Source organism: Sinocyclocheilus rhinocerous, unplaced genomic scaffold (assembly GCF_001515625.1).
Source record: "Sinocyclocheilus rhinocerous isolate Xijiao unplaced genomic scaffold, SAMN03320098_v1.1 scaffold1169, whole genome shotgun sequence".
In the NCBI taxonomy this organism is placed as follows: domain Eukaryota; kingdom Metazoa; phylum Chordata; class Actinopteri; order Cypriniformes; family Cyprinidae; genus Sinocyclocheilus; species Sinocyclocheilus rhinocerous.
The window spans coordinates 745,534-759,553 of record NW_015650322.1 but is presented as its reverse complement, the minus strand read 5'-3'; the positions used below and the strand labels follow the sequence as shown (position 1 = coordinate 759,553).

General features: G+C 39.1%; 1 protein-coding gene across 1 annotated transcript in view; it reads right to left on the bottom strand.

The window, feature by feature from the left end:
- Nucleotides 1-649: 649 nt before the first annotated feature.
- The window catches only part of LOC107711661 (kinesin-like protein KIF26A), a 76,791-nt gene continuing 63,420 nt past the window's right edge, over nt 650-14,020 (bottom strand). The window contains exons 10-15 of the mRNA XM_016516679.1: nt 12,434-12,593; nt 11,701-11,863; nt 7,805-10,850; nt 6,966-7,156; nt 4,913-5,063; nt 650-2,547 (exon numbers count right to left, since the gene is read on the bottom strand). Coding sequence (XP_016372165.1) covers nt 2,366-2,547; nt 4,913-5,063; nt 6,966-7,156; nt 7,805-10,850; nt 11,701-11,863; nt 12,434-12,593 — 3,893 coding nt within the window. The 3' untranslated portion in view covers nt 650-2,365. The remainder of the gene's footprint in view (nt 2,548-4,912; nt 5,064-6,965; nt 7,157-7,804; nt 10,851-11,700; nt 11,864-12,433; nt 12,594-14,020) is intronic.

Here is a 14,020-nt window from a genome sequence, read left to right as displayed (position 1 = left end):
AAATTATTCTAATATGCTGATTTGGTGTTCAAGAAACATTTCTTGTTATCTTTTTTTTTCAGGATTATTTGATTAATAGAAATCTCAAAACAACAGCATTTATTTAATATATATATATATATATATGTTTGTAACAAAGAAAGTCGAAAGTCTTTATAGTCACTTTTAATTCATTTTATGTGTCCTTTCTAAATAAAAGTATTCATTTATTTAATAATAATAAAAAAATCTTACTGACCCCAAACTTTTGAATGGCAGTGTAGCTCTTTTATTTTCCTATTGAATGTTGATGATCATAAGCTCCAAGAGGTAACCTGGTAAAATGCAAGATATAGTGAAATGCAACTATATAAAACACAGATACTTTTCAAAGTTTTATCATTTGTTAGAAACTAGAATTATGGAATTCATTCAGTCTTGCAGTCTATTTTGCACATACATTCTTATGTACAAAATTTGTATGTGATTTGTTCTCTGCCGTTTATAACAGAAGAAACCTGAATGTTCTTTTAAAATAAAATACTTAATAAATAATAATAATAATAATAAATAAATAAATATGTAGAAAAATGAAATAGCCACACAAATAATTATAAAGAGGAAACATTCTTTTTATTCATAATTTTATGTTAATGCAAATTTAGGGGTCTATACATGGTTTTTAAAAAGCATAAAAAAAACTGTACAATACAAAGCAGGAACACTGGTAAAATGTCATAGACGTTGAAAAAGTCTAAATGCTTGGCATATCGGTTAAACTTAAATTATTAGTAGAAATCACAGAGTAACATACAAAACAAAAAGGAAAAAAAAAAATTTTACAAACAAAAAAATGGCACGCAGCAACTTAGCCTGAGTCGTTTTTCTCTCTTTTAAATAAAGAATCGTTTAACAACAAAAACAAAGAAAGAATTTTAAGATGTAAAAAATAGCCACATATTCTACTTCAAACCTTTGCAAATCCAAATAATCTCTTCTATTTGTTTCTTTATGAGAAACAGCAGTCAACGCTTCTCTCCAGAGACACTTTAGGATTAACACGACAAACAAAAATCATCAAACATCAGAGGCTGAAGATAAATCACTGGACACAGTGAGGAGAAGGTCCTGTGCTATGAATTTGTCAACAGATGATAGCCGTTTGTAAATCTGAACATTTTCAGCAAAGAAAGGCATAATCTTTTGAAGCTCAGGTAGATACAGTGGAGTTGTTTACCACGTTAAAAGATACCAGCTTAACGCTGGATGTTGCATGATCAGAGAAGAACAGACACATGCATACATTACAGTATAACGCATACAGCACACACTGAACTTTGTAAGTACAAACTCACTTCAGTTTGATGTCCTGAGAAGTGTTTGAGACAAACTCTAATTTCTGATTTGCCACCAGCTGCATTAATCAGTTAAAGTAGTAGTTCTGGATCAGGGGAAATGACATGTCGTCAGAGAGCCAATCATTAACCCCAAAAGTATACTTCAGCTGTCAGTGTTCCGCGATGGTCCGCATTGTCCTCGTGATGCAATTTTCATCATCAGAAGTGTCGGCGGATGTCCGCGCACATTGTCCGCGTGCAGCCCAATTTTTGTGACTGCGTGGACGATCCGCATAAAACTACGCAGGCGCGAGGTGAAGGTTTAGACAGAACGAGTCAAGTAGGTGGTACTGTGCATGTGTCGAGCTCATCCATCCGTGGTTGAGTATGAAAGCTAAGCGGACGCAGTTGTTCACGAGTTGAAAAGGAACGCGGAAAGTGAAGTATACCAGGGCCTTTATGCAGAGCGACTGTAACTAAATGAAGACAGACGACAGTTCCACTGCTTTTCCAATCTTTATCCAATCAAGTGACATCACATCTATCAGGGGCAAGCAAGTTTTTGCATGACGCTGAGGAAAAAGTCAAAGAGTTCTAATTGTGGTCATTTAGATATTAGAAAAGGCAATAGTATGGGGAGTTTTTTCTTAACTTTTTGTGTTTAATACTTAAAACTATATTTTTTACACACTTTAGCTCTTATAAATACACTATACACTGCATTGCAATGCAAAATACTTTGTTTTTCAAAGTGTACTTGGGAGAGTTGGTCTCAATACTAGCACCAATCATAAAACAAAGATAGTTCTTGGGATTTTTTGGGTTTAAGGCACTTCCTGGTAAAGTTTAAAGAAGATCTCAGGACACGGTCTTGCTCTTATTCTATTCGGTCTCTTTGTTTCTCCGAATTTCAGGGAGTTTTTAACCATGCTTATTCAATACCTTTACTTGTTGCCTTGGTCCAAGAAGGACAGTCTCAATTCCAGAAAAGAAGCGGTCTTGCCGTAACTCACAGCTAGCTTGCAAACAACGTCCTGTTTTGTTCTCTCTTAGACCTCCATCTCCTGTTGTCCACTCTGTCCTTGGATCGCGGGCACTGCGATATCAAAGCAGGTCTCCATCATCACACGAGACTTGCATAGGTTGACACAAAACTCCAGGTCTCCTGTGGCCTGAGCCAGAGCCTCCAGGTAGTCCTGTGACTCCTGGTCCAGATCTGGGTCCACAGCAACTAATGGAAAAAAGGGTGAAAAATGTAAACAAAATTATTATTTTAAAACTTTAACTTACAGTGTAATAACAAGGGATGTCAATTTTCCATTTAACATTTAATTCCTGAAATGATTGATTGATGGACTGACTGACTGATCGATCAGTCATGCTAAGCCAATTTAACATGCTAATTTTGTGCAAAATTCTTTAAATAAATAAATAAATAGTAGGCCTATGTTCAATGATATGGACATAAAATGAATTATATACTGACTGAATTTACTTTTTGCAGTGTTTATTCAAAGAGTTAATTGTCTGCCACAATAACCAAATGTTTTAAATGATCTTTATTTGGGGGGGGGATGTATGATCTCAATACATCATAATTTGCATTTGTAAATCATTTGTAAATTTGATTTGAATTTGAATTTGAATAACTCATTTGAATACAGCTCTAATTACAACATGTATGAATATAAAAATCAAGCAATCTCTAAAATAAATACAGATGTAGATTCCACATTATTGTACTACATAATAAAGATGTGAGATGCAGCCCTACTGACACACCTAAATTGACAGTTTTATCACTCAGAACATAAACAAAAATATCTGCATGTGATGGTTTGTTGGTGTGGGAGATGGGCTTGCAGAAACACCATCCTCATTTTACTAGGCTCTGAAGAGGGGCTGATTTATACAGCACGACAGCAACAATCACAGCTTTACCCAAGACAGCAGTCACACGTGAATGGTAAACATCACCTGGCCAGTGGGCAAATAATACCCATAATAATAATAAGAGAAAAATAATACCTTATTGATTCAAGAACACACACACACACATTTTCACTCCCTCTCTCCATACACCTGCCATTTTCTCTACATTATTCCTTTACGTCCTGCGATTTTTCTCCCACATACTGTTTACAAAAGTGTTTCTTCTAGCAAAGTGGAGACAGATACTTTGCAATATCAAGGTTGTTGTGTTGGTGGTTTGTAATAGTTGTAATTCTAACTGAAACTGAGGGACGAATACAGAATAAAACAGAGATACAGAATCAACAGAGCTTTCTTTGCTGCTGGCAATGTTCTTTTTCATTCTCAGTAGAGTAAACAATACAAATCACATGATTAAGCTTCATTTTCTTCAAATAATTTTCTTGCCCTGTTTGATACCGAAGGTATTTGTTTTTGTTTGAGAAAATCCTGAAATACAATAATATACCATTTGCTGACTCATTGTTAACATTAAGGTTAAACGTCATAAAGTCTGTGTCCAGAGTTCGTTCTTACAGCTTAAGTGTTGAAGGCAAGAACAGTAAAAGAGAATCCCAATTACAAAAACCTCAACAAATTGTTTCACAGTTTACATTTATGGAGAATATTCTGGAAAATCAATGTCATCCATTATTGTATTGTAAAGCCAATGCTTTAGACATTTCTGTGAATGCACCAATACCTCAGCATTTCCTCTGGCACAAAGTTCAAACACTTAAATTAAAGTTATAAAGGGAGCCATTAGTCTACATCACACTACTGGGACACATATGCTGTGTAAGAAGATGTATGGTAAAATGAATCATTCCTGACCTTGATGCATGGTAAAGTGTCACAGTAAAAATGCCAAAAGAAAGTCCTTTTGGCTGAAAGCATGTGAAATTTGTAGTATGAACAAAGAGTCGCTCATGTATACCACACCACTAAGTTCAGTCAAACAAAATACACTTACTATTATTGTATAATACTTGTTAATATTCTGTGTCATATAAATCAAAGGTTTTCAAATTGAGGTCAAAGGGGCCACAAGGGGGCCAGAAGAAAATTAGCATCAATAAGGCATCAAAGTTAGTATCATAAGATCATAAGATTAATCACATTTATTTTGTTCTATTGACAGTCCTAGTTTTTAAACAATAAGTGGATGGAAAAAGGACACTGTATGAACTTAATAAGAAGTAAATATTCTTCAGATAATATTTTGACAATTTGTTTTTTATTTTAGTGCAGTAACAACAAAATTCTAGCGTATTCTATCTTCATGCGTAGATGGGACTTCATACATGAAAATATGTTTGCGGGTCAGCTGGCCAATCAGAGCAGACTGCGCTTGTTGGAAGGAGGGAACTTGTAGAAAACTAAGCGTTTGAGAGAGGCGGTGCATATAGGACCTACAATAATGTACAGTATTTGAAAAATAATGTGTTTTTTGAACATTAAAGCATGTCAACATATTCTGTTACACCAAATACACAAAATAATGATCTTTAAAATAGCATCATATGACCCCTTTAAAAAGGGGGAAAGTCATCACTTGATATTCATTAGCATGAAAAAAGTTTGAAATCCCCTGACATTAAACAACAATACACTTGGGAACTTACATTCTCCCATCCATTTACTGGGGTCCAGCATGAGACGTGTCTTGGCATCCTCCAACTCTTTTTTCAGCTTCTCATGCTTGGCTCTTATCTCCCTGATCTGCTGCTGCCTCTTCTCCAACATCCTAAGGCGGGCGTTGAAGTACTGCAAACCCTGCAAGTGTGGGACAGCAGTGTGAGTTGCATACAGTCAACCGCAATCCTTTGTACCTATTCCAATCACCCGCTAGACTGTGTGTCTCTCCTCAGGGCCGATTTAAAGTGCAGTGGCTTAAGTCAAATTGATTCAATGCTCGCTAACCTATACAGAGGATTTAGGTCCTCAGTCCTTTGGTCAGATTAATTAGGGCCAAGCGGGAAATAAAATTAGCATCCAGGTTAAATACTTGCAGGTCTCTTAAAGGCACGTTTGCTTAAAGGATTAAAAAGAAAGATCATGTTCAAGAGGAACCTGTTACTGAAAGGTTGAATTACAATATAGATTACCCTATTCCTATCATGATTATTTTGTCACTAACAGGTGGCCATTAGAAAGTAAATGAAAATGCAAAATAACAATTGAAATGCCTTTTTCTTATCTGCAAATATCTCAGGTTCGTGAACTATAGATGAAGAAAAACTCATTTAAGCTGTTATGCTATGCCCACTGCAAATAGGATTTAGGGTGTATTCACACCAGGAAAGTCCGCTAGTTCACATGCTTTGGTCCAGACCAAATACAATGTTGATTTCTTTTGTTTGGTGCGGTTCGCTTTCACAATGCCCTTTTTGCAAGTGAACCAGAAACTGTAAACAAAACCACACGTGTGCTTAAGGTCATCCATTCTTTGGTTCATCCATTCAACCATACCAGAGTTTGTTTGGCAGCGGACCGAGACCACCTCTTCAGCTGGGTCTCGGTGCGGTTGTTTGGTCCGCACCCGAGTGCGATTGCTGTATTCACACCTGCCCAAAAGATCCGCATCAAAGGGGGAAGCGAACTTGAGTTCGATTCAATTGAACCAAACAAGACAGGTGTGAATACACCCTAAATTTGAATGAATGAATGAATGATGCATTTATATAGCGCTTTATTTCTGCCATACAGGGTCCAATTTAGGTCCAATTTCACAAAACAAATATAAACTTAACAGTTATACAACCTCCTACCCACACACATACATATAGATTCACATAAAACAAGGGACTGAACAGCCTAGTTCTTTATAAGCAAACTGCCAGACTCTAATATGCGAACTGAGATCATTTTTTCTTAATTGAAAATAAATCAGAGCGTCATTCGACTGAGTTAATGTCTTTTCCTCTCGTCTTCTCTACACAATTGCCTGTATGATCAGGGTTAGAAACTCACATAGAAACGGTTAATGACCCATGGACGCACTGTGTGGAGTGGGCCATAAAGACCAATCAGGCGGGCTACAGATTGTGGAGCCACACCTCATTCATCACGGGCACCCCTGACCCCTCCCCGATGCTCTCTCTCCTTCTATCTCTCTCACCATCTCTTCCTCTCTCTGGAAAGACCTTTGCTAATCTTTATACACTTCTTTCTGTCCTACAACACCAGTCATCCCTGTTTAACTCAAGTTATCAGTCCGATCTAAAATCAATTAGCCAACATAAGTAATTGTCACAGAGATAAGCTTCATTCCTGACAACTGCACTTGTCAGATGTGAGAGAATCATCAGAATCTCATGCTATCTGATGCTTTTGAGTTTAGCATAAATGAAATATTAATTTTATTCCATCATACTGGGACTGTGCCACATGCTGAACACTAAAGTGAAAAGGATTGAAAATCAATTGTAGGATTGTTTTACGAGGAATAAAAAAAATTGAAGTCACATATAGGGGAAATACTCCCCTTCTTCAATTTACTCCACTTCTAATAGCCTATTAGCCTCATCCTAACACTTATATTTATTTTTAACCAATGACTTGACACATAAACTACTTAAACACAGTTGTTTACTTCACGCTAGACTTTTGCTATTTTCTTCGTAACTAGCATACAAACAGCATAGAACACACTTGTCAAACATACTGTCTTCTTACCTCTGTCAACCCTTCTTTGCGTCTCTGAAGGCGCTCCACATCATCAATCTCGTACACTTTGATCTCAAAGGGCTCCTTCATAGTACCCCCCAGTGGAGGTAGATCGACCCACTGGCCTGCTGCACCAACCTTCCTGCCCAGAGAAGAGGTGTCTGGCAGAGGAGCAGGAATCAGACGGCGTCGCTGCAGGCCTGGAGGGGTCACACAGGGTAATGCTCTTCATGTGGGCCGAATATGAACAGCAGAGTTTGTGGGCATGCTTTTAAATATGCAAGAGGCTTGCAAGAGGTTAAAGGATTTAAAGCAAAAATGATCTTTGGGTAAATGCAGACTACAGAATACGGTGAATGCATATTAAACACCAGATATGCCTAATAACCTTGGGTTCATAAATTTAAATGGACTAAATAGACTGACTGGCTAGATGGAATGCTTTACTAATATTTATTGTCCTGGTGGAATCTTAGGTAAAAGCCATGGCACACTGTGCAACATCAATGGTCTGTATGTCAGACTGTAAAAAACACACCATAGTGGAGAATTTGGTCCCATTTGTCCCCACTGACTGCTCGTAGGGACTGCTCATACTGGACAACTGTGATGTAAAATCTGGCTAAGACACTGCAAAATCCTATTAAACCATTTTGAGGATGGAAATTTTTGTGGTCCTCAGTATCTAAGTCTTGATCATTAATTGACAGATACATTACAACCTACATTACAACAACCTTCCCTGTACTACCTATTTTCCTTTCTAACTTTTGAAGGCCATCTAATAAATAAATCTTGAATTGATCACCAGTAAATAATGCCCTGAGTGGTTTCACAGTAAAACTCACCATTGGATCTCTTTTTGGGAGATTTTGAGGCCTTTGTTCGACTGGACGTGGACACTCCACTTTCACTCATGGAATCATGGGCAGAAGATGCACTGCCTGTAGTTTCACTGTCCCTGATCATGCTCTCATAGCCACTGCTGCCTCCACTGTGATAAAAAAGTGCAGTGCGCCCCATGGCAGGGGGAAGTTCACCACTAAGTACACTGCTGTTGTCACTACCGTGGCCACTACTGTAGCGCTGAGGACGGCGAGGGGCCGTGATCTTGCTGTAAGGAGAAGGCAAAGGAGCAGCCAATGGTGTATCGCTGGAAGTTCTGGCATCATTGTTGCCATCTGCTTGGTCAGAGCCCCTGAGCTGTTTCTTGGAGCTACCAACTGCTAATTCGCTGACCCGACTGTTGGCTGCACGAATAGCTTGCTTTGTGCCCATAATAGTGCCTCTTCCTTGTTTAGCATTGGAGCCTATGACAGAGCGAGATGGGGGTTTTCCAGTTGGAGGTAGACTGGTATTCCGAGCAGCCGACGCAACAAGGAACTTGGTAGAGGAGCTAAAAGATTTTGAACCAGTACTTGACAAGGCCTTTCCTTTGTTGCCATTCCCAACAATGGATCTAGGAGTTATACTGGCTTTTATATGTCCAAGCTTACAAATTCCACTAGTAGATGGAGGGGAAGTGGCGGTTGGTGTAGATATTGAACAGGGCGTCCCAAGTTTTGGCACCATTTTAGCAGATTTGCCAGTGCTACTGATACTGACATTACTGTTTTCCCTTGAGGGTACTGGTTTGGAACCCACTGAGGTTAAACTGTCACACCTTCCAAGGGACATAAGACTACCAAAATGCTTTCCATTGTCTCCTTTAGCATTATGTGATCTAAGACTAGAAGCTGTCTTCAGGCTGGATGACTTAAAGCTAACGGATTCCCCTCTAACTCGAACATCAAAGTCCTCCTCAGAAACCGATGCTTTGGAGGAAGACAATCTTGTTCCATCATTACCTACAGACTTTAAGGCACTTGGAGACAACAAAATCCGTGTTTTCTGGTCGAGGCTTGACTTTCGGACAGGTGGAGCAGGGGGTGACATGCTTCCAGACTTAGGGAGCATACTACCTTTCTGTCCATTAGCTCTCTTTCCTAAGGATGAGAATTTCAGGCTACCAGTCGTTTTCAAGGAATCATTACCCCATTTCATCTCATTTGAACTATGGGGCACTGAGACCATGCCGAGAGTGGTGGCTCCTCTCTTGAGCTGGGGCATCTTGCTCAGGTCCCCTTTCTTAACGCTCGACTTCTCACAACCATCCACAACCCTTTGAGATGTGGATGACACATGCATTTTAGGAGGGCGAGGTACACTGTTGCTATTCCCGCCTGTCTTTCTAGACGGAATCCCATTCGTGCCATTTTTTGGTGGTTTGCTAACAGAGTTAAACTCTGAATTCCTGGCCGAGTGTAGCCCACTACTAGTGTGGGTCCATTGTTCATCTATTCTGCTACCTTGGTGTTGTAGCTCATGGCTGTAGCTACTGCTAGAAGATGCAGTTTGGATGCTTTTTCTAGGGAGTGTAGAAATTAATGAGATTTGGGCAGATTGTGAGGTTATGAGTCTATTAGATCTTATCGACTTTGGACCACCGAGGGATGCTTTGGTACTGTCATGAGATAGAGGGCACTTAGATATGGACAATTTGTCAATGGTTGCAGAATCATAGTCTTGTTCTGAAAAGCAAATTCCACTGTCACCCAATGGACTATTTTTTTGTTGCTGGGAGAAAGATTCTTCGTGTAAACCACCAGGTAAATCCACCATGGAGCTGCTGACTGGTCCCTTGCGCACTCCCTTTGACGAGAGGCTCCCTTCAGTCTCATCACTTCTTGGGGTACAAATATTTGTTTTGCAAGACCAGGAGCCGACTGAAGAGTGTGCAGTTGCATGTCCAGCTGTAAATTCCTCCTGTGACTTAGAAGTAGTACCTTGGTTCAGCTGGGACCTGCTCATCTGGCATGTGTATGCATCAAACTCATCGTTGATGCTGCTGATAATGCTAACAGGCCGTGAGTGAGATGCCAGGGCCTGCAAAGAACAGTCTGTGTTGAAGCTAATGATGCTGGATGGTCTCCCATTGTCTGGAACCAGACCAGCAGGCAGCTCTTCGACCACCATAAACACCAGCTCATCCTCTCCATTGAGCTCCACAGGCTGCTGCAGTGTAACTGTAGTCCTTAAAACATCCCTATCGAGGCACCTGTTCCTCAGAGCAGCACGTAGGCGGCTCACCTCCACAGGACTTCTACTGAGGTGATGGGATCTGTCAGTAATTGGGGAGTCATTGCGTTCTCCCTGCCTTAGGGCTTGTTGACTCATACCTACTGGAGGTGTCCGTGCTGCTAAAATCGACTCGGTATTCAAAACTGAGGTCTTTGAGATTCTCTGCAAGGATGAAGAGGCACTGGGTTTTTGTATAGGTCCTCTACTAAAGACTTTCTCTCTCACAACAGGCTCTGAATCTTGCCTTAAAGTTGTGTTAATTTCAGATGTGGTCCCATATTGCAGGTGTGCAGGCTTTTGAAGAGAGGACTTGGCGGTCCTGGTTGGTACAGAAGCCCCTTCTGACACGCTTTCCAGTCCACTTTTGGAGGCTGTCTGTTGGCCTTTTCCTTCACTGGTGAAAACAGATGTGCTCTCACTGCCATCAATACACTCAAGTCGTTCTTGTAACTCTGCAAAGGTGTTACATTTGAGGTGGTCCCCATCAAACTTAGGTCCCTCTTTTACACGCTTCTTGTTCAGGGAGGGAATGATAGGAACAAATGCTGGTGGGCCTTCATTGTCACTGAGTTCACGATCAGAGATAGGGGTCCCACCAGGCCCCACATAGATCACAGTATCACATGAGTGCTCACTACTGGAGGAGTAATCTGGGTCACTGGATAACATTGCAGGGTGGTCTGGGTCAAGTGCCACAGTCCGAGGGTAGAAGGGTCTCCGTCTGATGTGTCCTTCTTCACAGGAGCTCTCGCCTCCAGAGGAACTTGATGCATACTGAACAAAATAACATACCACACTGACATCAATATATCTTGGCAGAAAGCTCTTTCACAGCACATAATAATTTCAGAAACAGCATGTCAATATCAACAAAGTTGAAAAGTGCACACCAAAGGAGAAGCTAAAATAGTTGTCAATACTATGCATAAGTTAGACAGCTAAAGGACTCTATAAAATATTAATATATTCTGTCAAAACAGCTTAATTATGGTGAAAATTGCCTCTGTGATGGGATAGGTTACATGCTGTTCTCTCTCTGGAACAAATGCATTGATTACATTTGTTGATTACCTGACATAGGTCACTGAGAAATTTTGCAGCTAAATTATCACCATAACATTTGTTTCTCAGACAAAGCATAAATTGTTATTTAAATTTTGAATGATTCTGATGAATAAAAGCCAAACTGTAATTTAGGAAAATAATGACAGTCATGACCTATTGGAGAATGTATACAGACAAGAATAAAATGGACAAAATGCTGATTAAAAAAAAAACTTTCAGCAAATACTATGTAGATATATATATATATATTAAAAATGACTTGGGAAATATTATTGTTAGTTCAATTATTAATAATTAAAATATAGTTATTATAATTATAGTATATACAGTAGTATATTAAAGTTATATAGCATTTTCACAATTAATACTGGTCCAAAACATATTTTTTTAATTAGCAGTTTTTTTTAAAGTTACTTTTAAAGGTTCATTGCCATACTTACTGCCTTATATGGATACCTTGGTACCAGGAAGCAGTGCTTCAGTTTTTAAAAAAAAAATAAACATGAATACATAAGCATACATAATTCAAATAATAAATACATCAGTTTGAATCACAAACCTTGGATTTCTTCTTTCTCATGCGGTGAATACGGGAAGCAAGCTGCACAGTGGTGAGAGATTCGGCATAATTGGCTGGCGACTCAGAGATGTGGGCGATCATGGTGGTTCTACAGTTGATGTTGCCCAGTGATTCCCTCAGCAGCATGGTAAGCTTGCTGTCTCTGAATTATACATCAAGAAATATTCTCGTTAGCCAAAAAGGAAGCTAGGCTTTACAACGTTCTGCCTCTTTCCCTCTAAGATCATTGAGAGGTTGTCTTAAAATAGAGGATTATGAATCATACTTGAATAAAAAGAATCCAAAGAAAATTATGCTCACTAACTAGTGACCTGATTTGGAGTGTTTTTATTTTATTCTGTTGTGGAGGATGTTATTTTCTGAAGCCACATCTAAAAGAAAAAGATTATTTTTCCCTGCTCATGTCACTGTATTTACTATCCCACCTTCCGGTGAGTATTTCTTAATTTTCTTTCAGCATAAATCTCTTACTCCCTGACCCACATTCCTATCAATACATCCCACCTCAAGTCCAATTTGCCCTGGCTGCATTCCCTCACTGCAAAGCTGGCTAATTGGCTTCATTGATCTGAGGAGGGTGAGAATGAAACCCTTGCAGATGTAGATCGGTAGGACTCAGTGTGAGCTCAGAGACACATTTACCACCATTAACAGAGATTTATCATCTCCCGCTATTGGTTTATATTGATTAATTGAACCACAAAAGACATACCTGTATGGCACATGCTTGGCTCCATTGGCCAAGGCTAGGATGACATTTCCAAGAGCAGCCAATGACAGACATTGGCCTCTCCCTCCATCTCGTGTTTGACTCAAATCAGACTCACAACTGCCCAAATCCAGAAGATGCAGACGGCTATGACTCCCAGACACTGCAAAGTTAATACAGAAATTCACTCCCAATGTCAATGTTAAAGACTCTTTGGGTTTCCTATTTAAACACAGAGTTTGATCGTTTACAGGCAACATCTTAATTCCAAAACCCTAAACATAATCGAAATGTATAAAAAGCAAAGACACTCATGAAAAAACACATGTAAAGACAAAGATAAAGTAAGACTTTTGTCCTGTTTGAAAGAGCAGTACATAGTTTCTACCAGTGGTATAATGTAACTAAGTAATAATACTTCGTTACAGTACTTAAGTATTTTTTGGGAGTATCTGTACTTTACTTGAGTTTTTATATTTCAGGCAACTTTTACTTTTACTCCACTACATTTCCTAATTAAAATGTATACTTTTACTCCGATACATTTTCCCAAAGCATATTCGTTACTTACTACAAAATAAAGTCAGAAGAACACGGACTGCAGGAAAGCAGGTTTGAAGAATCAGTGGTCTGGCGTCTGCAAGTTAAGGTGCGTTCACGCCATATCGGAATTCCCGTAATTACGAGATTCCAACTTGTAAAAAGCGTTCACGTCCTCGTAGAACTCGTAATTACAACTTGATAACTGGGAGTTTTCTGAGAGCTACGACTTGTACCACATGACCGCTGTACCACCTGACCACCGCAGGCTCTGTTTAGGCGTTGATAGCGTTGCCGTGGACGTGAACGCTTTTTACAAGTAGGAATCTCGTAATTACGGGAATTCCGATATGGCGTGAACACATCTTTAGACTCCTAAAAACACCTTTGCTCACGTGCAAACATGTGCGCGCACAACCGCGGATGATTCATTTTCCTCTCAAGTCGAGGCTGGTGTGTGCGATATACAGCATCGTCTGCGATAATAGGGTAAGTGTTGTTTTAATGATGTGCGATCTGACATTATCGAGTATATCACCAAATCACACACAGAGAGTGCACGCACGTGATTTATTAGTCTATTAAAATTCAAAATTCAAGGCATTCTAAATTGTAGACGGCAAAAATGCTTCTGTATGCTTTTTATATTTATATAATTTAATATAGTTAACTTAACCTATATCACACAAAGAGTACTGTTTTTTCTGCAGATATCAGCATAATAAATTTAATAATCATTTTATACAAGTTCAGTAAAGTTAGCAAGTGACTTATATTTTAGACATAATATTGCTTGTTTTTGCTCAATTTTGCCAACGAAAATAGTTCCAAACAAAGATCACAGCACCGTTTTGCATCTTTGAGCAATGGAGTTTACTTACTGAATGCTTTCTGAACTAATCGGTTGAATAAATGATTCAGTGATTCACTCATTAACTCAGTCAAATGCTTCCTGAATGAATCAGTCATTTGAATGAATCGGATGAATCTCAATGACTCACTCATTAACAGTCACTTGCTTGCTGCCACCTACTGGTTTAATTTCACATT